Source organism: Corapipo altera, unplaced genomic scaffold (assembly GCF_003945725.1).
Source record: "Corapipo altera isolate COAL_440 unplaced genomic scaffold, ASM394572v1 0, whole genome shotgun sequence".
Taxonomy (NCBI): domain Eukaryota; kingdom Metazoa; phylum Chordata; class Aves; order Passeriformes; family Pipridae; genus Corapipo; species Corapipo altera.
In genome coordinates, this window is record NW_020884872.1 from 8,719,592 (window position 1) to 8,747,484 (window position 27,893).

Consider the following 27,893-nt stretch of genomic DNA (forward strand, 5'->3'; position numbering starts at 1 on the left):
CTAGATCAAAACCAGTTAAGGGACCAGCATAACTAGGCTTTCAAATATCGGCAGTAATGAATGCATTATTTTTCCTTATCTGTTGAAAGTATTGAAATATTTTAACTAATTATTTAATATGAACACAGAACAGGTTACAAAACAGCCTGGAGCAGAAAAAATATAAATATTTAATTGCTACTAAGTAGAAGGTTCTATATACATATGTCAAACCAAACCCAAATGTCTTTGGATACTAAAAGCAACATGTAATTCACAATGTTTTCTTCCTAGTATCTGAACTATAAAATAAGATTTTCCTGAGTATTATTGTGTGGCATAACTGCTGAAAGAAACACGTGCTCAAAAGTTGAGATTTTTTTCACTGTGGAATGCTCCAAATGATGTCATCCTTTCTCTCCTATTGATTGTCAGTGTCTTAATCTTCATGTTCTAACATTTGTTTAGGGTGACTACTAAAAGCTTTGGGCTGTGTTAGAATCAATGCTTGGCATAAGAATTATATTTTTCAAACAGAGAAACAGGAAAGCATGGAACAGTGTAGGATGATCCTAAATTTTATAAACTGTAGGAAAAATGTTCATGTTTAATTTCATTGTAACAAAGTACATTTATTGTAATACAGTGCATATATGATAGTTGGATTAATATATGAAAATCCTGTATATTTGGTATGCAGTGTGTATCTACTATGACTGATAACCTCATATGTTGGGAATAATATTTGTCTTCTCTGTGTGCCTCTTTAGTAGGAATTGTACAGAGATTTGTGAAGTATCTACTTTGAAGAGTTAGAAATGTTTCAATATAAGCTGCTGCATTTCTGAGGGTTGATCTGTGTGTTCAAAAACAAGGCAACAAAGGTTCACGCCTTTTGTCAACTGATGAAGTGAGAAGAAGGAATTTGAACGTTTCAGAGAAGGAGGAAGGACTAGAAGCATAAGAAGGGTTAATACTCAGTTAAATTTGGGTAGTCTTATAGATTGGCAGAAGCAAAATAGGGTTTTCCTCAACTATCTCACAGTACATCGTCTCTGACTTTTTATATAAACAAATCTGTAGACTGTATTTTAGAATTCCAAGTCAGAAGGCCTTGGGAATTAACTCTGCAGCTGACTGGCACTCTGTAGCTGGGATATGTGTACAGGGATGGATACACAGCAGCTCTGTACAACACATTGTACTCAGCTGTGCAATTTCAAAATGTGTCCTGAGATATGTGGTCACAGTAAAACGAAATCTCCTGTAGGATTTAGTGTTGTATTAAAGCACTTCTCACCCATAAAATGTGTAAAACTTTTGAATAGATTAGCAGCTTGATTTTCTTTTCCTCATAAAAATGTTCTGTATACAAATTACTACTGTGTACTGAACATCTCAGGTTTTTTTATTACAGCTGCAGGACACATTTGATTATTCAAGAGGCTCAGCTGTTTATTCTTATGTCATTACTACTTGGCCTTATCATGGTTGCTACAGGGGAGAAGAGGCTACTAGTGACATCTTCACTATTTCTCTGTATTGTTTCTCAGGCTTGCAGCCATCAGTGGCATTCATGTCCTTAATGGCTTTTTTTTTTTTTTTTTGATTGTCCCAGTGGTATGACTCAAAACCAGTGTTACATTCTTGCAGTTTTCATTTGCCTGATGCACTAGAAATATCTCAGCATAATGCAGAAGTGGTAGTCAGAACAATATTGCTGTAATCATTTGCATAGCCTAAGTAGCTTGTCATATGAAATGGGAAGATTTTGCTATGAAGTCAGAAGGAAATCAGTCAAGTTTTAGATAATTACTAGTTTTACTTGTCTGTCATTTTTAGTAACAAATGAAAGAATTGTAACTCATAGGCAGCCAACTGTGAGAATAAGACTGATCTTTTTCTCTTGTATCATTTAGGTTTCTCTGCAACAGCGGAGTTTCTGTATGAATTGCAATATCAATCAAATGAAATTAGATCTCAGCTTGAATCTTTGGTTGGTATGCATCTGGTTCAAAAAGAGTGGGATACAGAATCTGGAATAGTAACACTCATCTTTAATGTAGTGTTTGCACCTAACAAACCAATGAGGTAAGCTCCTGTTCCTTATTGCCAAGAGAACATGTAATGAACTCCTGTCTGATCACTTTTAGCTACATAAGCACCTCCCTTCATTCTTTTACTCGTTTTGTTTTCACCTCTGAGATCTATTATTTTAGATTTTCTCACTTTCTGCTTCTCAGTATGATAATAGTGTTTCTTTTTAATGCCTGTGAGATAGTTCTACTGGGTTGCTTCCATAGCCTGTGTGGAAGCCCATTTTACTTCTAAACATTGGAGTATTGAAAGACTTTCAATGGAAATTAGTTGTTCTCAAATTTCATGAAAAGCATACAGACAAGATGGTCTATCAGTCTTGGAAAATTTTTCCTAGACGAGCATGTGTGCATATTCTTTGGCTGGATGGGATAGTTAAATTTGAATTTAGTCTCTAGTGCTCTGGTAACAATGATCCACAGGAAAACATTATCCTCTTTTATAGCTGTGGTGTGAGAATGATGGATTTTCTTTGATTTACATTGGCACGTCCCATTTCTTTAAAAGGAAACTATGGAAGGGACCTCCTTTTGGAGAGAGGGAAGTTGTACCTTTCTTTTGAAGCAGTGAAATGTGTGTGGGGAGGAGGTTGGAAAGAAACTTCAGTAAAATGCAGGCACACAGTGAATTCAGAGTCCCAACATTACCAGGAGTGCTAGGGAGCAATCACTGCTGAATATCATGGATTGCATGCAAAAAGGTTATCTTTAGGGTGCAGGAGTTACTCTTTACTTGCAGCAGTCCAGAAGGTTAATGAATTAAACAACGACCAAACCTTTAGGAAAAAACTATCCTCCCACTGCATGCAGTGTCACTGTGTCAGAGAGGGGGTAATTTAGAAACCCTTTTTATTTCTACTCTGTCCTTTTTATTTTATTATTTTCTGATTTGGTTTGGGTTTATTTTTTCTTTGGATACTTGAGACTTATCAGGATTCATGCAGAGACTCAATGACTGCAATTAATTTGTTTCTTTATCTTCAGAATCTACAGCACCAACTGCTTTCTTAGAGAGTCTAAAGACATCAGAGTCTGAATTTTTATAAAGTACATGGACATTTGTCAGATCTCTTTGATTCTAATATGAACTGCTAACATGTTCTGGACAAGATTCTCCTCTAAGACCACAATAACTAAAGAATAATTATTAAAACAAATTTACTTAAATTTGTTAAACTCAAGAGAGAGTAAGCAGAAGAATAATAAAATCTCATAGCTGTACCAGTCATTTTTCTTTCATATTATGTTCTTTTTTGTACTTTGCTGTAAATATCCAGTGCTATTTAGTCTACATTCCATTCAAGTGCACCTGATATATACTATACATTGCAAAATTAAGGATATATTCCAAATTAAAGTAATTTGTATTTAATTTTACTGTAGTTTACTTCTACACGCTCAAGCTTTATTTTGGCCATAATTTAGTCCGTTTATGTTTTATAGTGTCTTTCTATGTATTGAATGTTTTTATCTGAAATTTTAAGGAACGAGGCAACTCTCATGATACAATGGACTGCAGGAGGTGCTTGGAAGTTTCCACTGCAGTTCATTGCTACGGAGCCAGAAGTAGACGATGTCATCAACATTGAAGCAGTTGGCCTGAATAAGGAATCTGTAGTTGGGTTTAAGCTTACAAGCCAGACAAGGTAAAAGTACTTATGCTCAAGTATTTATGCAGTTTTCTGAGTGTACAACTCACACTCAAACACATCAGTTAGAATAGATTTGGGCAACAGAAACATAAATGGGCTTCAGCAATTTCGTCATTAATTTCAAGTACTACATCAAGTAGCAAATGTGATTTTTGAAGCTGCACTATAGAAAAAAAGAAACATTCTATATTTTGACTCTGGCTTCTCAAATGGAATACATCCAAATGTTTATGTTATGAGTTTAGTTTTGCGGTAGAAGGCTTGGGTGTGTGTTAAAATGTGTAATACAATGGGAGGGAAGGTGTGTTGTGATATTAAAGGCTCACTGTGAAAGTCTTAATGTTTTCACTAATAGATTTTTTTCGAAGTACTTAATGCTTACACCAAGAATATTCCTTTGCATTGTGCTTTAAAAGGTTTTAAATGTGCCATTCTTTTTATAGTGTTCCTGGTGTATTATGTAAGCATGTTATGAATTCAGTTTTACTCTGTCCTTCCACCAACTAAAATAATGGTGTGTTTCTTCAGTATTTTGTTGCTCTCCTTTTTTAAAATTCCTGCGGAAATCTCTGTTAATATATTTTTTACAATTTTTTATCAATTATTTTCTCAGGCTTTCACAAAGTTATATCAAACTCATAGTGTCATTTGTATACAGCAGGAAGTCAAGGAATAAATTGTGTTATAATGATAGGTGAATTTTAAAATAGTAAACAGTGAACCTGAAAGAATCATGATACTTGCAATCTATTTAGCTTATGGAAGTTTTGAAGTTTCTTTTTTTTCCTTTAAAATTAACTATTTTTCCTATATAAATATAAAAATTGTGCCAGACATGCAGATTGACACTTAGCTTCCATCATAGATACATCCTTTTGTAGCATTCCCCTCGGGAAATCTCTTTGGTTCCAACCAATTTTTTTGTTTGTTTGTTTTTTAAGAGCTTATTTCCAAAAGCTGTGCCTCTAAGATGGACAGTTGTTCCAGGTTTTAGATGTCTGTCAGTGATGATAATTACTGGGGACTATGAAATAGGCTCCTATCATGGTGTTCAAGTTAACAGCTTCAGTGGAATGGGCTGTTTCAGGAGCAAAAATGAAGCAGTTACTCTGGCAATACTGTAATCTCCTGGTAGGTGTTTGATAGTAGTGAAGATACCTAAAGTTCTCCAGAAAGGTATTATAAACCTGAGTCATTACAGTTATATAAAGAAAGAGGCACGATGGACGACAGATTCTCTTTTAGCCTTAAACAAATTCCAGTTTTATTTTGTATAACAAGTGTTCCTCCCATACATATCAAATACAAAGTGTAATGCATGTGCTGAATAAGTTCTGTGTTGTAAATGGTACCAGCAACTGCTCCCATTGTGCATTAGGAAGGGCCAGCAGGTCAAGGAAGGTGATCCTGCCCCTCTGCTCAGCTCAGGTGAGGATCACCTGGAGAACATTTTTCGGTTCTGGGCTCCTCAGGACAAGAGAGACATGGAGCTCCTGGAGCAGGTCCAGTGGAGGGCGACAAAATTGATTAAGGGACTGGAGCATCTGTCTTGTGAGGAAAGGCTGACGGAACTGGGCCTCTTCAGCCTTGAGAAGAGAGGTCATATACAAGTGTCTGAAGGGGGGGGGGGTCAGAGCATGGACCAGGCTCTGCTCAGTGGTGCCCAGCAACAGGACAAGAGGTAACGGGCAGAAACTGGTGCCCAGGAAGTTCCAACGGAACATGAGGAAGAACTTCTTTGCTGTGCAGGGACCAAGCACTGGAACAGATTGCCCAGAAAGGGTGTGGAGTCTCCCTCACTGGAGACATTCCAGAACCATCTGAATGCAATCCTGTACCATGTGCTCTGGGATGACCCTGCTTGAGCAGGAAGGTTGGACCACTGTGGTCTCTTCCAACCTGACCCATTCTGTGATCCTGTGAATTCTGTGAACTGCTCTGCAAGTTTTATATTGCTTTATCTTATCTTTGATTTGCTTAGATTTTGGTGGTGGAGGTTTTGTACAGAAGTAGAACACTCAGCCAACCAACATTCAGTATATCTAACCTGCAGATTAAAAGCAATTACATAAGAAAACCATATATTACGATGTAATTTAATGCTTGAATAACTCAAGTTACTTAGATTAAAAATAAAATAATGAAATATTAAAACATGGTTTAAAAGTTTCAAATGGTATATGGAGTGTCATCCTGTAGATCCTCCTAGAAAAAAGTGATCAACCTCTTGGAGTGTTCTTAAGTAAACAATCAGCAGCACAATCCTATAGAGAATCAGTTCTGGTACTTAAAGAGAGGTGGTTGTTTTTTCACCTTGCATATACATACTTTCTGTCTTCCTTTGTTATGCTGGACAGTAGTTCATGGCACTGCTACCTTGAGTGTAACTGTAGGGGAAACAGAGCTGTATTTCTGAGTAACCTGCTTGAAAACAGATGTGTCTTTTTCTCCTGCTTCTGGCAGGACAGAGAGGTTGCACAGCATCACTGAGAACACCTATACAGCTTTTTGAGCAAGCAGGGTGCATTTCTTTACAGCTCCTGCAACTCAAATGTGGGCTTCTCTCTTTAGTTCCACCCCTCCCCAGCAAAATCCTCAATGTGTTAAAAATGCTTCAGACTGAATTAATGATTTTGATGTAGTTGCCTCAGGAACAATGAACAGTTACAAATGGGAGATAGTTGCTACACTCTTCACAATGATCTGCAATAATGAAAGCTCTGAGAGTTCATGCAAATATGTAATGCACTCTTAGTACATTTAAAGTTCACAGACACATGACCCCAGTGTGAAATCACCCAATATCTGCTTCAGTAATAATGAAAGACACTGAGAATGCAGTTAAACAGTTTTGTTGTATGAGGAAAACTCAAATATATTTTTTTAAAACTATCTGCACCTAGAAAAGTTATGATATTTAAATATACCAATACTTTATTTTCAGCTTTAAAAATTCAAAAGTGACATGTTGAATGGTTTCTTGTATTGGCATTAAGCTCGATTAGAATCAAATCAGCAGATTTCACTTGCTAAATAACAAAATTATACCACTTCTTAACATTCATAGATGACCTTTTTCAGGGTTTATCATAAGTGTAGGTTTAATTCAACACCAGCTGAAGTCATTTGCAGTATTTTCACTGAGGTAATTGGCTTTAGTACAAGCCTCTGTTTGAATTAACATTACTGTTTGTTTTAATGCCAAATGCAATGTAGGTATTGGTTTACAGAATGGTTTACAGAATGACAGCAGTATTGACCAAAAAGTATAGAATGTTATCCTTGGAAATGAAAATTATAGAAGCTTGTTTGATATACATCACAAATTATTGGTCCATTATTTTATGTTGAAACCTGTAATTGAAACAAAGAATAAAAATTCTCGAAGTGATACTTAAGAAAGCTAGTCCTTTCTGTTCATTTTACTGAAAATAATATATTTTTAATCAATTTTGTTTTGCATCAGAACATTTGTATTAATATAGAACTGGGTTTTGGAGCTTATTTCTTGCTATATATTCCTGTATAGAAGTATTTTAATAGTTGAATTTATTTCTTCACATTAAAATACAGATGTCCAGCTGCAATAGAATGTTACCTTATTTGTTTTCCAGTGCAAATACTTCAGTAGCCAACATGAAATATGTGGATAGATAGATACAGATGAATACTGTATTCGCTTGGAAATTTTTTGTAAACTACCTTACTTTTGAAGGTTCAGTCAAACTGGGGGATAATTCTCTACTGTTTGTTCTATCTGCTTGTTTCTCATACACAGTCTCCTTTCGCCAGTTTAGTTCTGGCTTTCCGTGCACCTGTTAGTGATTATTTCAGTCACGTATGGTTTCCCTTATACAGTAAAATTTTTTCCATCTTGCCATCCCAACCTGTCATTCAAATTCAGTGTTTCTCACAAACAGGATATTTGTTATATTAAGGAAACTTCTTGAATAAACTCAAACTGCACCTCAGAAAAACATACTTAGCACCTGCTATCACAAAAGCAGAGTGGTATTGATGTGGTCTCCACAGAGTGGTATCTGCAAAATCCAGAGCTCCACCTGATTATAGAAACAGAGCTAAAATAAAGAGAAAAAAACCCAACCAAACAGGTGGGCTGGGGAGATGAGAGTAAAGACCAAATTAGGCTTTAAAATGACTGCATGTGCTGAGTTAGTTGTCTTAACCTACTTTTCAATGGAGATTTTCCTTATTTCTTCTATGCACATTTCCTAGTGCATAGAATAAATGTTCAATTAAAAGCATTTCTTGATCACACAAAATTAATGTTAATTCTGTCTGAGGAATTAGAGAGCAACCCATTTTGTTTCTGTGCCCTCCCTAATTGTGAAGGGAAAAACAAAAATACGTGTAGAGTTACAATTTTAAGAACCACTTCCGCTTTTCTGTAATTACTGCTGTGTTTCTTTAGAACTAACACGAGCCAGAATTATGTATGCTGCAAGGAAATGCATTCATTAAGTTCTCAGCACACGCATCCTCTCCCTTGTTCGCTCACACGTTGCTGTGCATGTTGCAGGCCTGGATTCCTCTGCCAATCTCTTTGTTAGCAGTTCTGCAGAATTCTACCATTAATCTAAAGATGTAATTAGAATACTTTATCTTAGCATCTCCCACATAGTGGCAGCTGCAAAGGACAAATGTTGACTGAGCTCCATTTTTTGGAGTCTGAATGGAGACCAGTGGAAAATATCGATAATGATGCACACGATGCAGACCTTTCAAAAAGTTATGATCTTCCTGCCTGGTAAAACAATACCTGTCACACATTTAGCCAGGGGCTGTATCCAGTCATGTCACCTGGACTGCTTTTAGCAGGAAAAGTCAGTCAGTCTGCAAATATAGTACCCATGGGTAGAACAGGAATGAGACAGAAATTGTCTTGTGAAGATGAAACCTGCTTTGCTCCTGCTTTGCTTTTACAACATGTACACGACAAAAAACCGTGTCAAGGTTGGTGAAGCATCCCTCAACAGTCATTTGTCATGCAACGTCTCTTCATATTTTTTGAAAGTCCTTTAATTCAGAACCAGGCTCTCCAAAGCCACAGAAGTGATAGTTGGAGTTAAATCTTTTCTAATGTCCAGAGTTTAGGATTTAGAGTGGTCGATTAAACAAGAGTTCATTTGGGTATGAAACATAATGAATTTTGATAATAAACAAGGAGTTCCTAATTTTTTTTCCGTTGTCATTTTTTAGTTGGTAAGAAATGATCTAAATCACATCAAGTCACTATAATACCAATCACTAATAATTCTACAGAATTTGACAAATGCATACAGTTAATAAGTTTAAAGGATTTGACTACGTAATTACTGACATTTCTTGTTTCATCCAACAGATGTTAACTGCAAATTACAAGAAGTGAGTTTAGTTATGATTAACTATTTTTGGAACCACATTGCAACATTTTCAAACCATATCCCTTATTTACTGAAGCAGTTATGTACTTTACAGATTAAGATATTTTATTATTCTCTTTTTATTGAAAAAAAGAAAAAAAATCTCAAACATTTGATCAAAAGCACTACGTGTTGCTTTTTATATATGGCTTTTCAAAATGCTGAGTTTTGTAAAGGAATACGTTTCTACAGGAATAATTTACTGTTTCAGTAGTTTGAGGAAGAGAAACATTAAAGTTATTTTGAGCCTTTATTTAATAAAGGCTTATAGTTTCAGATGTTTTGAGGTATTTTATATTTTGCAGTATGATCTCTACAGGAACATAAATTTTAAGTTTTTCTTTAGTTGAAGATGTAAGGTGCTACTATTTTTTTGTTGATAATTTGAAAATTATCTAACATAAGAACGCTGATGAACGCAGACTGATATTTAAGAACAAGACTAAAGGAGTAATTATAAATATGCCTATTGAAGAGTAGCTCAGTTTTATCTCTTCCAGCTTGCCATGACTTCATTGTCCAATTATTATTTCAATTCAAATTAATATTTACTCTTGTTCATTATTTAAGTAAGGGTAGAGTTCATATAGTCTGATAGAAGTATCAAAGCATTATGACAGGAGTTCAGGAACACAGAGGTGGGAAGATATATTTACTTTCTCTGGTTTATAAGGCCTCTGACCTTACATTTACTAATTCATTTCTGCTTGGTTCATATGTGTTTTCAAAACTCTAGATGTCATAAAACTTTATAAAGTATGTATCTGCCACCCTTGAGTTAAACAAAAACCTTCTTGAAAAAATTCAAACTGCCTCTCAACCATCCTTCATGGCTTAGAAATGACAAGCCAAACATTGACTCTAGAACTGTTTTACCTGAGGGAGTAATCAAAAGGAGGAATTAAATTTTAATAGTTTTAAAACACATAATTATTAATTTTTAATTATACACTAAATACACAGACATGGAAAGCAATAATATTCTGAAATTCAGGTGGTATTCTGGGAATTTGATCTCCAGGTTTCTCTTTAGTGTAAAAGATGAGAATGAGAAAGCAATTTATTTATGCTAGTGAGGTACCCAGTGTGCCAGTGTAACCCATGTAATATGGATGCCAATGAAAACACTTTTGTTCTTTCTTGAGAGGACATCTTTAGATTTATCTTTAAAACAGTTAATGAATTATCAGCACTACAGGCATTGTGAAAGGTTCCTGTTTCTGATTGTAATTTTTTAATTGCTTGTTTTTTGTACAGTTAGCTATATCTTCATCATAATCCCTCCTGGCCTATCATATTATGATCATATTAAGGCTACCCATTTAATTTGTCAGAATTTCTATTTGCCTTATTTGGACATAGTTTCTACTCTGAGGAACATTTTGTATCCAATAAATACCCACACTGTTTTGTTTAAAACTGCCAAGCTTTGGAGAGTGGAGGGGAAGGAAACAGGGAGGTTTTAGGTGTGACTATATGTGTTCACGTAGATTTTCATGTATTTATATATTTTACACAACACAGAAAAAAATTATAGCTGCCTCTAGTACCTTGTGTCCATGCTGTCAAGAAGAATGCAGATTTTCTTTAAAGTTCTTTAATTATTTTCTCCATACTTTTAAATGAAAACTAAAATCTGACAAGGTTGATGCAATAAGGTAATTCTTCTCTGACTTGGTAAGTATCTTGAATGCACAACTGTAGATCAGTTTTATGACAGTTTCATTTTTAACTGTCTGGTCCCCCTATCCAGACAAAAACTACAGCTTTTTCTCCTATGTATTTTCTGAGTGCTTTGAGGACTCTGTTGCGTGGCACCCTGCTAAGAAACAATTTCTTCAAGGCTGAAATCCTTATTTTTTTGTGTCTTCTATGTCCTGTGGCCTGTCCCCTGTCTCATCTCCCTTAGCATCTCATCATTACATCTATAGCCAAAGTCAAGCTCTTGTATGTCTTACGAAGACTCAAAGTGCTTATTAGGAGTTGTCATCCCTAACTACTCACTGGAAAACAGACTGAACATTGGAGATAAAGTGCTGTCTTAAAATGTTTCTGAGTCTAGTCTATAGAGCAATGATATTAGAAATGAAGACCTGTGTTCAGGTCTCTGTTTCCAGACTGAGGGTTTGAATATTTATCTCAGACATTTTTGGTGAGTGCTCTACTCTGCTACTCAGCCTAAGAGCCGTCACTTCTTTTTCAACCCCTACCTGCTCTTTTTGTGTAGTAAGTATGCTCTAGGCATTCACAGCTGAGCAGGCCTTGTGGGAAACAAAGATGTGAAAATTCAAGGCTTAGACAGCACACAGATGGGAACTCAGGCCATAGCAGGATTAGTGCTTATGGCCCAGGGCTATAAACTCAGCTGCACAACTTTAGGCACCACAAAAAGACATTGTTAGCATAAGTTTGATGTCACAAGACAAAATGTCATTTTAGACATGCAGTAGTTTTGCCCACCTTGCTGTCACCTAAAGTAAAAGCTAGGCTAAATCTGCTGATGCACCCAAGTCTAATGGAACTGCTAAATATCAGTTAATTTTATTTTTTTTTTTTAAGCAACAGAAGCTTTTTGGTTTCTGTTTTCTACACTCGCACTGTTTGTTTCTATAAATCTACAATGTAACCTTTTTTTCATGAGAGCATTTTGAGTATAGTAAAACCTTTTGTGAGAACATATTCCAAAGGAGAGCTATTTTTAAACAAGATGACATAGGCCCAGCTTACCACCCACAGAACAGAGCTTGTCCAGGAAATGTGGGACATTTCCGTAGAGATATGTCTTGCCATAAAATATTAAATTTCATTTCTTTGTTAGCATTTTCTTTGAAAAGCAGCGTTATTTCTGGTGTGACAGTCCATGAATAAACAGATTTGAACAGCTTTTATTTGGGATGCTATTAGTTTTTCTTTCTTGAGGTTTTATCAACTGAAAATGTGTTCCCTCTAAGCGTGTATGACACTTGCCCTGCTGTACGGTGGTAAAGTGCTGTGGATTAATTTTTGACCATCCCATTGTATTTCTAGTTCCAATTTCATATGTTCTCTTTCTGTCCAGATAGCGATAGACTTGTCCTCAGCAACACATATAAAGACTAAAAAGAGAGTGCCTCACCAGAAAATACAAAAATGAATATTCTTTTCATGCTGAGAACATTTATGGCAAGGACTCCCTGAGGAACTGCAATAGGCAGGCTTCAGTCTGGGATTGGCCTAAGACTGTTTTGTTGTTCTCATCTGCTGTTTTGACCAGGAATTAGCATTTTCTTTGGGTCCAACAGCACTGCCATGAAACAAGCCATTGGAAAAGATCTGCGGGACCTGTGACAGAAATTCTTTGTGATAAGAGCTATAAAATAATATCAATAGAGGAACCTAATTATTATTATTGCAATATCTTAAGGTGTTCAGTTTATGGGATATAAAAAATGTAAAGGCAGTCATAGAAATTTATTATTTTCCATATCTTCATTTCAAGGCTTTCAGAACTCCCTCCTAATCTAGTGACACTCTACCAGATTGCAAATTCAGTTCTGGTTATAAAACATGATAAAATAGGTAGCCTGTCAGTTTTATTTGATTAGAGATTGGAAAAGTGAGCACTTTTATTGGAAAAATGGATTTTCACTCTGATATGGAATTTACTTCTATCACTCTTGTTATATCTTTACAGGTCAAATGATTATTATCTTTCTAGTGGCAAATTCTATCATTATTCTGTATTTATTATAATATTTATAATAGCATATGAATGTGTTTGAAATTGAAGACCGGTATGCAGGTCCCTGTATATGAAGAATAGAAATATTTATAAATAAACAGTTACTACAGAATAATTACTCTGTAAGTAAGAATGCTATTAATATTCTATATTCATTCCATGGGCTGCCTTCTTTCCTGAGTCACACCTTATGGTAGCCTAAACACAGATAAAATTTATTAAGATACTGTAAAATACACAATAACCTCAATAACCTCCTGTGCTTTTCCGTAGCTCCCCGGAGCCATTCACTGCACACTTCCTGGCGGGCAGCGATCCTGATTTCCTTGTAATGCCACAAGCTGGAGAACTTCTCCCAGCAGGCACCGTGGGAACCCATATAACGGTGGGATACAAGCCAAGGATGTATGGCAAGAAGCATACAGCAACACTGGTAATTGAGGTGAGCCTTCCTGAGAGCAATACACAAATACACCTTCAGGAGTGCAAGCAGGAAAAGAAATCCTACATCAAAGAGCAGCACTGAAATGCACAACTGCACGTATTATTTTGCTGCTCTTCACAATGGACAAGAGTAAAACTAAATTTTGAAAATTGGCACGTGACAAGCTGGAAAAGCATATTGTATTTTAATTTCTGTGTTATCCATTTGCTATCTGCATCAAAGACAGATACTTACCTTGATATATTTGCCCCCACTCCATAGACAACATGACTTTCACAAAGAATCAAAATAATCACGTTAAGAACTGGTGGAGAATATATTGAATATGTGAGTAATTGAATATGTGAGGCCTAGGTTATTGATTTTAATTGTATTATACCTCTTAGGATCAAAGGCACTAGAAGCTAGGTTCTAAACTGTAGAAGATAGAATTTCAGAGCACAAAGCCAGGAATAGCTCTTTGCAAGCAAGCTTCAAAATAAGCAAAAATAATTTGTATGCAAATATATTGTGTACGTCTAAAGGTTAGGAGGCATTTTAAGGCATTTATCCCTTCAGTAATAAGAATGTTCATATGAATGCAGGAATTAATCTGTCGAAAACATACAGTAACAGCAAACACCCCACATTCTCTATAAATCATAACTTGCACTCTAAATCTATTCAGTGCACGCTGGCAATGTTTTTAGGCTACTATATTAGATGAAAAACAGCAATATTGATTTAAGAAACAAGATGGCTGAAACAAAGTTGATAAAAAGATGCATGGCAAATCACTCTACTATTTTATCTCTGTAAGTGACAACTTGTACAACAGTGAATAAAAAATTCAAATCCTGGTTAAACAAGAAAGTACTTTAATCCCTCTTACTTGTTTTCTTTTACTGTATTAAATGTTTGATTAATTTAGTCTCTTTACATCAACAGTAGTGATGATTATCACTCTTCCATTTGAAAAAGAAGATAGCTGACTTCATATATTCTATGCTCTTTGGTATTTACAAGATGCTGTGTTACAGAGCTACAGAGCTCAGAAACATTTAATGTAGTTCTGGAATGAAACTCCTGTTTTTAGGCACGACACATGTAAATGTACTAGCTATGCTTGTCCTTGACTTAGCTTCTATCACTAACAAAGAGTTTTAACCATAAATCTGTCTGGAATGGGACAAACACAATGGTCAAAGGTCATTATTTCCTTTTTGGGATTTATCAGTACAGATGGCTTTTGTCTAATTGGGTTTTTAGCCTACATCTACTCACACCTTGGGCTCTGGTTATGATCTAGGCATATGGCTCTTTACATCTCCACTTTTGGTGCTGTGTGTGGGTGTAGGAAAACAGTCACTCATACATGTTGCATACACATATCATATCACATCTGGTTGTGTCTATTCCTGTATGTTGAAAAATACATCGAGAACTCTTGATGCTCTTAAGTGCATTTTGGACTGATATAACTCCATCACAGTATGTCAGAGATATTTCTAAGGTTCTTACTCTAACTGAAGTATTAAGTGGTTTCAGTAATGTTTTGATGAGGCTTGTGTTCTCTTTGCTCTTATTGGTAAGCCTTTTGTGTAGTCCAGACTTCCCCCTTTCCTCTCCACACAAGGTTTCATTCCTGTAGTTCTAATGGAAGCCAGAGCATCTGCAACTGAGTGTAATTCAGCTACTGTGCTCTCAACATTGACCTGAAATTAAATTTGGTGACATGTTGAGAATACCTGATATTCATTTCTGCCTTTGTGTTTGTTGAAATCCTTTTCATTAGTGACCTGAGAGAGACAGATTTAGTTAGATGGCAAAAGGGGTATTAAATCACTTTTATTTGGGGAATAACAATGGAGGTGGTGAAATGCAATTATGTTAGAGCTAACACTGAAGAACCTCTCTTGCGTGTATCCTTTCTATCCAATGTACTGGCTGAGGCTTTGGGCTATTTTTAGAAATGGTGAGGAAGCTTCTTTTCTTTTACAGTGCCTCTCTTCTGATACTGCTGCAGTAAAGGACTACAGTACTCTTGCTTTAAAATTTCTTTTGCATTTCTGAGGGTAAAGACATAGTCCTAACAATCTCATATTTTCATTATTAAATTCTTTGAATAGTGAGTAGCAGACTTGTAATTTTTGTGTGCTTCAAAGAACAGCAATAATTAAGCTGTAAAGTAGCAGAGATGACAGTGTAAGTTCTTTAGTTTATGTTCATCATTACAATTGTGTTGTAAAGGAAAATAGGAGTTTAGGATTATGGGGAAAGATCCTATAGTCATCTTTTTCCCATTTGTTTTAAACATTAAACTCAAATATTATACATGCAAATTTTTTGTTTTGTTGCCCTGCTGAGAACCCAATGCTGAGAAGCTAATTAGCATTAAGATATATATATTACAGTTTGCCTCTACCAGAACTTAGGATGTGTATACATTTCATTAACTGAATGTATATAAATATATATATATATTTGAAATATTGTTGCCTATTTTGTATTTTCTGCACACATATTCGGTACTTCATGGGATATGTTGTGGTTTCTTTAAGACTTTAATATTCATGAATACTTACAGTAGATTTTATTAATGGCAGGGAACCTTAATTACTTTGCTGAAACAATTAAAGTTCTTTAACTATCATTAAAACTTCTGTTCTCAGTCAGCTACATATCAAAACAATTGAAGTTAGATAATTATTTAAATAGCTGTTAGGAATCTTAATTTTGCAAAAGTGACATAGAAAATTACTTTAAAAATGTATGTAGATCAAAGAATGAAATATAATAGAAAACCAGTAAGGAAAATAATCATACTTGTTTCTTTGAAAAAGTTTGTAGCTTTGAAAGAGAACATCATAACCTAATTGAGCTAAAGTAAGAAACAGTGACACGGTGCCTGAAGAGCATTTTTTTAATAGGCTTTGTTCTATAATCCAACTTCCAAATTTATAATTGCCTACATAAACAGTACAGTTCTAACTGGAAAAAAAAAAAAAAAGAAGTATTACCCCTAATGATAAATTAGTGAAGAGAACACACTTCTCAGATAAGCCATAAAATGCTGTGAGGAAAGAAAGGAATTCCTCAGCTGCAGTGACATCTCAGAGCTGGGGTGTGCCTGTCAAGCTGAACAGAAAACCAACAGATCTGAGGGATGGCAAAATGCATCTGGAGCAGGGAGATGCTCTGCAAAGCCTTCTTGGGGTAGTAATCATGGCCAGGCACAAGGTGGAGCTGCCAGGAGGCTGGCAAATCCTTGGAAAAGGGTGTATTCCTCTTGGTTTGCAGTTAATTTGCTTTCACTGTGTTGAATTCAGCTAGAGACCTGAGCAATTGCTTTGTAATTCATGTGTGAGACTTCAGAGATATTCTAAAGCAGAAGGCACACACAATAAGTCTTAAATGATAAAATAGGTGTCAGAGTGAACCAGATTGCAGGTAACATTATCAAGCCCTCCAGAAGTCAGGCTTGTGCACCTTTATTACTGAATAATCACTAACTTAGCCTATGGAAGATAGCATATCAAAACCATTTGTCATGCTGTTCTGGAAATAAATGATGCAGTGTGCCAGCCACAGTACCCAGGTGTGGCTTCTCTAAACTTGTCTGTGAAAGCTTGCATATCTTAAAAGGAAACAGTACTATTACATATTCAGTAGCTTGGTGGAAACACGTTCTGCCTTGTTCCTGGTAGACCTCTTAATTACTGTAGTTTAATGTTATTCTAAACTGTATCTCTTAAACAGAATGAAATACTTTCACATTAAATATCACCTGTTGACATGAGTTTTATGATTAAAAGCAGAGTGCAGAATCAATACTCAACATTTTTCATTCACAAGTATGAGGAATGGTTACTTTGCTTATTGAGACTATTGTTCTGATAATGCCAAAAGATGATAAAAACATGAGGACCATTGCTATATGAAGGTATTAAGACTGTGTTCAGTCCTGGGGGATTTTGATTGCATAACCTCTGAGCAATGTTTTGAAACACCTAATATTTGAATTGCAGAAGTCAATTAGGGAAATTTCAGTTATATCTGGAAATGTTCTCTAACCTAAGAAAATTATTCACAGCCATCTTCTTCATTAGAAATTTGTCAGAGCCTGGGTAGGAATTTGTCAGCCTGTGGGAGGTGGTGAGTGAGTGCCTTTAGATCACTTGGTTTTTATTGCTTTGGGGTTTTTTCCTTTCTTTCACTCACTTAATGGACTATCATTGTTTTGATCCAGGAGTTTTCTTGCCTCTGCTCTTCCCTTACACAGTTCACATAAAAGTTTGGTTTAATTTCATTCCATGTACACTGATCATAATTGGTCATTTATTTGCTTGTCACCAGTGCAGCATAAATTAAGGGCCAGGAAATATTTGATGCACTACCTGTAATTTCCTGTGGTTTGGGTTTTTTGGAAGTCTTGCAAATTTTATTTGGATTTTGCAGAGTTCACACTGTTTGGAAGCTAACTGGCATACAATATTCCTTGAAATTCCTGATCCTTGCTCCCAATATTTATCACTCTCCTAATGAACATTTTTTGGCAATTAATTAGCATGTAATTCAATAGCACTTCCAGCCTACAGTGAATACACATAGATGATCTGCGTTTTGCAAATTAATCCTCTGAGTCATGAGCTGTCAGTACAAATGGGTTGGACACAAAAAAAAAGTAGACTTTTTTATAAATTATTTTATGACTGTTACCAGTATTTACTGAGTACATTACTTCATGAACATTACTCAGTCAGCCATCAAGATGGTTAAATGACTTACTTAAATAATTTATTTAGTAAAAAGTGGCAGTGTGTGGCTCAGTTTTGAATTCTTAAAAACATTTTTCAGAACGATTTAGCTCTGCAGGTGGCCATTACTCCAACCAAGTGAGCCAAATTATTATTCTCTTCACAATTCTGTTCAGGAATGTTGAAGTTTTGAAAAAAAAAAGTCATTCATTTCAGCAAGAAATCCTCCCTCAGATTGTCAAGGACATTCAGAATGTGGTGTGGTCTTTCTTCTTAAATTACGTGTGAAATAGGCCTAGATATTCATCACAGGGAGCCTGGGATTCTTAAATACCTGTGTTTATATCAGATATATCTTCTTAATAGAGATTCTCTTTTATAATTCTGTTCTAGTCAATAGCACAGATTGCAGCAGATTCAATGCCTTCATCTTCAGACTTTGTTACTACCAGAGACAGTATTAGAATTGTTCCAAATTTGATAAAGTAAACTGCATTGCCTTAAAAATAGGAAGAGTTCCTCTGATTTGGGAATTTTTTTCCTATTTTTGAGGCAAGTAAATGCAGCTTGCAAATCAAATATTGTATCATAATTATATAGTCATATATAGATGATCGTATGGAAGTCTCTTTCTTCCCAGCCATTCCAGAAAAGTCTGAAACATGATCCACGTTTTCCTTTGCTGCAACATGTCTGACCTGGAAACCCAAAGCAGCAGCTCTGAGGCCCTTGCATGGATTTTGTACTTGGTAGACTTGCTCTTGCTGCAGTTTTCTCATTGGTTAGAATAGCTGTTGAAGTTCAGCTGAACAGACTTATGCTGAAGAAAATACTTACGGCTTCAGCAGCTTTTGAAAACCTAACATTTTACCCTTGGAAATAAAGTATTCTAGTAAAACACATATTTGTGGTTGTCTAAGGTTTATTGAAAATTACTGAAGTCTAAGTTGTCTTGAAAATTACTGAATTCTGGGTGCTTCTAGTGCTAAACAAAGAACTACTCCAAGTTATACTGACAGTTATAGTAACTCTTTTCCATGTGTGTAACACGTTTCCCCTTTAGAAGAAAGTGCTGAACTGAAACAACTGTATTTTTTTTTCAGTTAGTCACTGTGTAAATGTACACTTTCTTCACAATGACCATCTCCGACTGTCTTGGATGGTGATACATGATTTACGATAGATGGACTACCATAATTCATGGTGATAAATTAGGGTGAAGTGTTTTGTTGTTATTGCCCTTTTTTTTTCTTTTAACTTGATGGATTCTATCTAAAGGGTTCATGTCATAACACCCACGATTTCCCCATTGAACCCAATGAGTTTCCATCAGGCAAATACCAATGTCTCCTGCCACAGAACAGCTGATAGAGCAACAGAATAGGCAGTTTTTTTCACAAAGTCAAGCCACAATCTTTTTTTTTTCCCTGAACATACAATCTAAGATATCTTTATAGCAAATAGGAAATTAACAAAAGGTTATTACTACGCAGAAGTCTATATCAGTTATTTGATGCTGATGATAAACGAAGTTGAGAGATGGCAAAGTCCACCATTTTTGTTTAAATCTCACTTCAAACTGTTACTAACACTATAGACAGTACAGTTATAATATGGGTAGATTTCATGAGCAGAGATTAATTTTTTTAGTAACTTGATACTCAGTTTAAATTACTGGCTAAAATACCTAACAGATCTTTTCTCTGACCTTGGAATAATCAATGAGACTTGCACACAGTGAATATGACCCTGAGGTTAAATTTTCTTTCAACTCAATTGGTTAGCTGTTGTAGTAAAGGGAGATAAAACATTTCATTTTGTACTGAAGTTAATAAAATAATTAGCTAACTTTGGAGACCCACTTTTCTTAAATGACAGCTTTATCTTTGGACATAAGATACTGATGTTGGTTCATGTTGCACCTGCTTTTGCTGGAATTTATCTTTGCAGTCAGTAGAGTTACTAGATCATTTCACAGTATTAAATAAAGATGAGTTAATCTGCTTGTTTTACACAGAATAATATTAAATTTAAATTAGATTTTGATTTTAGAAAAATAGTAATGAAAATTTTGAAAAATTATGCACACATGGTGAAATATGTACTAAGATCTCATGCTTACTAATCTTATTGGAGTAAGGTGAGTCATTCAGCAGGCACTATGTAAAATCAGTACTGCCAATTTTGAAGTTTCTTTAAAAATACACAGCAAAAAAACTCATCTAATCTTTCAACATTGGTGCAGAAAAGTATATATTCAGTCGCCAAAATGCTGGTTAAAACCAGTTGTCTGACAAGAAGCACTACAATTAGAGATTCATATGGTGATGGCATTTAAGAGCTGTAAGTCTGTTCAGCATATCTGTGAAATAGTGTCAATGCTGCATAAGTACATAGCAGAGAACAAAGCCTGTGCTGAAGAGTTTACAGTTTAGTGTTCTGAAACTTCTTCTTGTTGAATATCTGCAATATAAATTCAAAACTGCTTGCAGTGATATCCCTTAAATACACTTTAGCAATGAACAGGGTATTAGAACGATAGGAAAAGCATGTGAAAGATAACAAAGATAAACATCTAGTCAAACTTTTTCACTGGCAAATATAAAACTAACATGCAACAAAACTTAATACCATCAAAGAGCCACTTTACTTGCTTTTTTTCCCCCCGTCTTCTCTATGCTGTTATAATTATGGGATGACTGTAGAGAAATTTAGAGTTTGACTGCTCACCTCTATGGCTTTTGTAGTGCTTTACCTAGACCATAATTAATTGACAGAATGCAATAAATAACAAGACAAATAAACACACTACACTTTGGAAATGCTGGGTAGCATTTATCCTATGTGAGAATTTGTCACAATTTGTATGGCTTTTGTGGCACCTCTCTGTAGGCCAAATCTGCTTGGTGTACTGACATGCCCAGCAGCAAAGCAGAAATGGAATGCTCAAACTGGAATGAGCAAATGGGGCACAAAGCCATGTTGGAGGCTGGACTGTTATCTGAGGGAAAAACTCCTGAGCTCTGAGGTGGACTGTTGCACTGATTTCCAGATCGATTTCCAAGTATACAGAGCCTCTCTGACCTTTTGTTTCCTTGGATGAAAAATGGTGTTAGATGTAATGCTGATATCTACAATTGATTGTTCTAAAGATTAAGTTAGTTTTAAATGGGAGATGAATTACATAAAGTACAACTCTTGCTGCAATGATAAAACCTTATGACTTGAAGCAGGAGAGAAAGGTGACCCTACCAGCAATGTCTCTGTAGTTCAACACACCAGGATAGTACCAACAAACCTGCTCTAGAACCACAAGCACCACAGCTGTGTGTTTGCAGTGCTGTGCCAAATGTGGAAAGGCAGACCTTGGGAATTTGTAAATATCACTTATTTCATACAACTCACTACTCTGAGGCTGCAAAGTCTCTGATATGTTCTATATATTATGTTCATGCACTGTGTTCTATGTTCTGTATAAGAAACAAATTTCACATTTATATTTTAAAAGACCTATGCCATGCCTTATTTTTTACTCAGTCTTCCCTACTAGTTTTATCTTGGAAACCAAAAAAAAAAAAAAAAAAAAAAAAAAAAGCTCCAGACACTGGGGAATTGGAATTTCCAGCCACTAACTATGAGGGAATTGATGACAGTGCATGCCTAAAGTGGGCAAGCAATGGTTTGGCCTTCTTTTGCACGGTACAAAGCTGGACATAATAAACATAATTTGAGAGTCTGCAATATTTCTGTTGTTTGTTTATTTGTGGGGGTTTTTTTGGGTGGTTTTTTTTTTTTTTTTTTTTAAGAAAAGGAGAAAAGAAAACTACAATTCAGGAATATACCTTCTCCTAGATGTAAAAGCAGGAAAATGCTAAAGACTTGGAATAAAGACCTGCATTCAAGAGCTAAAGTGATACATTTTGAAAGAAAAATGATTGAAAGATCTGAAAAAGTTACACATGAGCTTTTAGCAACCAAAATTCTGCTTCAGGACATAAATGAGGCATGGGAGGTACACAGTCATACAGCCTTATTATTCATAGAAATAGTAGTCCTTAAGTACAGATAGATGGGATGTGTAGCAAGAATAAAAACCACATGCTCAGAAAGAATCAAGTATCCAAGCATTACAAGTTATGACATAGAAACATATGTTCTTTTCCTAGAGACCAGTTATAAACAGAGAGCAAATGAAGAGTGTCATTTTCAATTCACATAAATACACTTCAAACTAAAGATTTCAACACGAAACTGCAATTCTCTTGTGCATACTCAGAATCTTTTTCACTTAGTTTTGTTCGTTACTCTAATGCAAAAATTTCACCATTTGAGAATACCATTATCACCAACAACAAAGCTGCAATTAAGTCCTCCAGTATAAACCTGAGGCATTTATATTATAATATGAAATAATTAAATACTATTGGAAAGCATAGAGAGTTATGGGATTTACTGAATAAAAAAGGCATTTTAGATCAGCCAGGGAAGGTAAATTTCTCATCTTTGTTGCACCTGGTCCTGAATAAACTAAATGTGGTTTCAGTTCTTTCTTTCAGGAGTGCAATTCTCATTCTATGTTATTCCAGTACATTACATGGAAAAGGATAAATATCTTTTGAAATCAATGTAGCATCTTAAATCGCTGACAAATTTTCAAGGTATTTGATCCCTGATTATTTTTCATGTCTCTGTTCATTATTTTCAGACACAATCAATGCAGTGGACATATGAAATCAATGGACTGCCTCCACAGAATGTACCACCTACAGTGGCAGCAAAAGTAGTTACTACTGGCACTTACATAAGATCATCCACAGTTCGACAGCGCAATTATTTACGTGAAAATCGGAAACTTATAACCACTGGAGTATCCTCACCAATCAAGGGGGCACCTTTGGTCCTGAGGAAAAAACAGAGAAAGTTATGATCTGTTAATTTTCTGGTGAGGAAACAAATAAATTGAGATAAAAGGAGGATGTGTTGGGGTTTTTTTGGGTTTGTTTTTTTTAAGCACATATGTTGTGCATTGATTGTATGTTTTACACAGAAGGTTCAGTGTGCCTGAGCCCTAGTAATTATTCCTATTTTTCTATAAGGGATTTTGGATGCTTATGTAACAGTTTATTTATATCATGCGGATGTCAGCAAGTTCAGAGAAAAGAAATTGAGTTTAAAAAAAGTATACCTGAAAATTGGGTAATTCAAACTAGCACTTTGCTTTCTAGGAGGGATATTAGTTTAATGGGACTTTAATGAGAAGTCTCAATGAACACTCTATGTGATGTTCAGCATATTACACCCATGGAAACCAAGAAAGAAAAAATAATCCTTGATCTCTTCCACAATAAAATCCTTACCCAAAGATGGCAATCTTTTGCTAAGGTGAAACAAGATTACATGCCATATGTCCAGAGTTTTAACACCTGTCAGATTCTCTTGCTTTGGAAAATTTCATTAATTAAGACATCTTTTCTTTGTATAAAATAAGAATCCTATTTTATTCATCCCATAACACTTCAAAATCTTAGATAGTTATACATATCATACAAGTAAAATAAAACATCCATCATCAGTATTTTTGTGTTAAATACATTTTGCAGAATGCTTTAGAGTATTGAAATATAGAAGGCTATGAAGAGTTACTGAGGAATGGAGACAGATTTTCTTTTTTCCCCTAGAATAAACAAATCAGCAGTGCTATTCTTAATGCGTTTCTCTTTCCATTCTTTCCATCCCTGGGTGACTTTAGATGGAAATTTAGGTTTTCTTTGCTCTTTATGCAATGTGGAAAATTAGATCTATACAGACGTGTTTGTAAGATAACTGGATGGGTAAACCCTGCCTTCTTTCTTCATTGAGATTGTTTTTCCTGATTTTACTAACAGGATGTAAATTGTATTTGTGCCTTTATTTTGATGGCAGAATGTACTTTTACAAAAAAATTGGCTTGGTGCAGATGAAGTGCTTTCTTGGCACAAATACAGAATGAGCATCGTTGCTCAGGAATGGGGAGCCTGAGAACAACCTATGTAGGTCAGTGCAAATGAGCACCAGTAAAACTATTTTACCCTCAATGTGCTTGAGGATTTTGTTTATGCCACACATTTTAGAGAAGCTATTACAGAAAATGTTGGGAACATATAAACCAGCAATGGCACTGTTTAATATCTCATTTTAAATGCAGTGTGCCCCATTTTGGTCAGAAACCAGGTAATCTGAAGTAAGAATAAAATCAGTCTTCTAAATTCAGTGCAGAGCCCAGGAAAGACATTGTCAATAGTGGTATCTAGTATATACCTAGAAGATATTAAGAAGCTATTGCAATATTTATCTTAAATGTTACTGGGACCACAAAACCAGCTAGATTTCAGAGGAAGGCTCTATCTGCATATATAAATTAAGCAAGTGTTTCTCTGACTGCAAGAAATCAGAATTTATGGATCAGCAACGGTTTCAAAACTAATGATTTGTATTCAGGAAATATTTCAGTGACACCACTTCTTTGTAAAAGCTTTGTTTTCCTTGGTTTGCTGTTTTAAAGTAATGCTTTCCTATTTAAAATGACACTTTTTAGCAAGATGCTTGAAATTTTGTAATTCTCCCAGAGATAGAATAGCAGGTGGCATAGAGGTGAATCACTTAAAAATTACATGGTGCTCAATCCAGAGATTTTATGCACAATTTGCTTGCCTGCACTTGCTGCTACACGTAGTAGATTTTCTAATTCTGACATACACTCAAACATCTAAAAAGCCCATTGGCAGATACACAATAGGATAATACCTGAGGGATGTTTTCAAAAGAACAGTTTAATTATATTACCTATTTTAAAAGGGGTAGATGCATAATCTATGCTTTCTGAACAAAATTATTTGTTTTTTTCAATGTGTACAAGGTCAGTCCTGAGTTATGCAAGATATACCATTATTGGTTGAATTTGGACATAATGTGTAATAATTATTGTATTTTTCTTATTTCTTAGAGTTTAAACAGAACTAAGCATAATTCTTCTAATATTAAGAATATACTTACAAAGGTGATTTAAATAAAGACCATTGTAGCTGTGTGGTTGTAATATCCACAATGTTTTACATATTATCTGCATGCATTTATGGATTATGGTGACTCTATAAACTATTATAAATAAAATCATTTTTACTTCGTAGCTTGATACTTTGTATTTCTATCAGTGTAGTGACAGTATTCTTTATAATGCAAGGGCTAATTCCAAGTACATATCTTAAAAACCAGATTTTAAGCAGCAGCACTGGAGGATTTCCAGAATGATCACTTTTATGCTTTACTTACTTCCTCCTCTTTAGTAGAATTACTGAGCCATTTTGAAAATATGAGAGTTTCAACTTGTGGAAGGAAAGGACTGGCATGGGAAAAGATTACAAAATGCTGCTTTTGTTATTTAAACTTAGAGAATTCACTTCAAAGCTTCTGGACCCACCATTAAATCTGAGCTTCAAAACAGCTGGGCAAGCTGTTTGCCATCACCCTGCACCTTAAAAATGTAATCTGCAGAAGAATTTAACTCTTGGAGACAGAGCTAAACACAGTTGATACAGTTAGGGCTCAGATCTAAAAAAAAAAGCAGTCCAAATGATTTAGCTATGAATTAATCCTAAATTACTATTCATTATCATAATCTTCTTACAAGGCAATGGGAGAGAATGAACACAGTCTAAAAATTATGGCTTTTGAAGATGCCCCCGCAATGTTTTCTATGCCTTCATGCCACATCAGAACCACCACTACCAGAAATTGGAAGAAAAAAAAAACAAAACTTGGTTTCTCCACAGTAGTACACCATCAGTATCCTTTTCTTCTGAAAAGGATGAAAAAAGGAGTTTTCCCCCCCTCACATTAATCTGTGCAGGTACAGCAGAATCTCAGATAAATGGAGAGATACTGGTTATTACTGTAAATAATAGGTCTTAATTTTTAATTGCTAATATCAATTAGTGATCTAAAATTACTTCTACTGACCCCGCTTATATATTTTGATTTATAGAAATATAACATTCACAAAATAAAACAAGTTTTTCAAAGTCACTGTGATACCTATGGCCAATGTCTTAATCATAATCCTATGTACCACACGTGAGTCAGCTGTGCATCTGCTTGTTACTGTCTTAGCAGAAACACAAGTTGCCTAACCAGTGTAGTCACAATGTGTTTCTTTATATTTCTTTCTGCCTTCTCTCTCTATGTCTCACTATAATGATTCATCTACCAGAGTAATTAAAACAAGGATTGAAGCCTTATGAAGCAACATTATTGTGTAACATAGAACTTGTTACTTTGGGAGTGAGTTCTACATTTTTATTTATTATTAAAATACTGTTCAGCTTCTCCAGCTGTTGAGCTCTTGGTTTTATGTGCCATGTCCAGTAGTGGGGGCAATCTGCCCTAGGTTGTTGCAGGACTGCACAGTCACAGTATTGGCTTCAAAACAATACAGAGCAATCAACCTTCCAATTGTTAGACGTTCAGCTGAGCTGTATTTGACACAATATCACACAGAGGAATGACATGAGGGTGACATAGACATGTCATTAGGATGCCTCCTGTTAGCTGGTCAGGTTGGAGTGAGCTTTGCTGTCACATAATTCAGATTTCAAGACTGCTTGTTCTACTCGTATCTGAGTCGCCATGGTATCAATGACACTCTAAGACTATTTTATACCTGATCTCACTAGATATAAAAAGGTTTGTGAATATCAAGCTTACCCTTCAAGAATAATAGGAGCCTAATATTAACTCCTGTGCTGAGTCAGATTTTGTCTGAGTCCGGACAATTGAGAGGTAAAGGCTGTTTTAAACACAGAAGATAATCATGATCAGGTAAAGAGCTCACTGGGTCACAGGGCCCTATATATTCCTACTGCCAACTGCAAGGAAAGGTATTCTTTCAAGACAGCTCTTTGGGACCAAAGCCAGGTTAGCATAGGACATAATGCTGAACCAACAATGCTCTTACTTCAATGAAATAACATGGCAGCAGCCAAATCTGAGCATGCACTTTTTTCCTCTTTGATCACAAACCGAAAATACCAGAAGAAATAGAATGTTTTGACTTACCCTGCACACAGAAAACATCAGGGGAAAAACTACTCTGTATTTATAAATATTCCTAGGAGGAAGGCTTAGTATTTAGAAACAGAAAGAAAATCCCTGGCTTTACCTTACTATTTATTTGTCTGTGAGGCATTTCATAATTTTATTTCTCCCGGCAGTGGCTGCTCATCCTAAAATAAATGAGTGAACAGTGTTTTACTGCTGACACAGATCACAGTTTGTTGCTAATGGAATGTTAACTGCTTTTTAAGTAAGTCTGAATAAACCTACTGATCCATAGAAGATTCATCTAAAAAGGAATCCAATTCATCTACTAGCTTTGCTGCTTCCACTGTCATGAAACATGTTCTTCTGCAGTTTACTGCAGTTATTGTAATACTGGTAGCGTCAAATTTCCTATAATAGGATATTTTACGTTTTGAGACCATGGCATGATGACAATGTGGTGAGGTCATGGCAGGACATTGGTGCCAAGGTCAGTGCACAGAAGTCTGTCCAAAAAGGACTTTTTGGTGCCTAGGGAAATAAAGACAAAGACATGGGGACAAGGACAATTTTTGAGGGTTTTTTTTCCCCTCATTATTCCAGGACTTACCTCTTTTCTGCAAAGTACCCAATTTCTCGCGGTGAAAAATAAAATAAAATAAATCTGTCAGTGGAAAACTTGACAACTAACTGCTCATCCCACCACAGCAGATGCCACCAAGTGTGGTACAAGTCTCAAGTGACAAAATAAAATCAGATGTATGGAGAA

The 27,893-nt window shown here is 35.5% G+C and overlaps 1 protein-coding gene across 1 annotated transcript in view; it reads left to right on the forward strand.

The window, feature by feature from the left end:
- The window catches only part of CFAP47 (cilia and flagella associated protein 47), a 269,686-nt gene extending 246,661 nt beyond the window's left edge, over window positions 1–23,025 (forward strand). Inside the window, exons 61-64 of the mRNA XM_027638424.1 lie at window positions 1,899–2,070; window positions 3,560–3,721; window positions 13,145–13,313; window positions 22,758–23,025. Of these exons, the coding sequence (XP_027494225.1) occupies window positions 1,899–2,070; window positions 3,560–3,721; window positions 13,145–13,313; window positions 22,758–22,979 (725 nt within the window). The 3' untranslated portion in view covers window positions 22,980–23,025. The remainder of the gene's footprint in view (window positions 1–1,898; window positions 2,071–3,559; window positions 3,722–13,144; window positions 13,314–22,757) is intronic.
- Window positions 23,026–27,893: the final 4,868 nt, after the last annotated feature.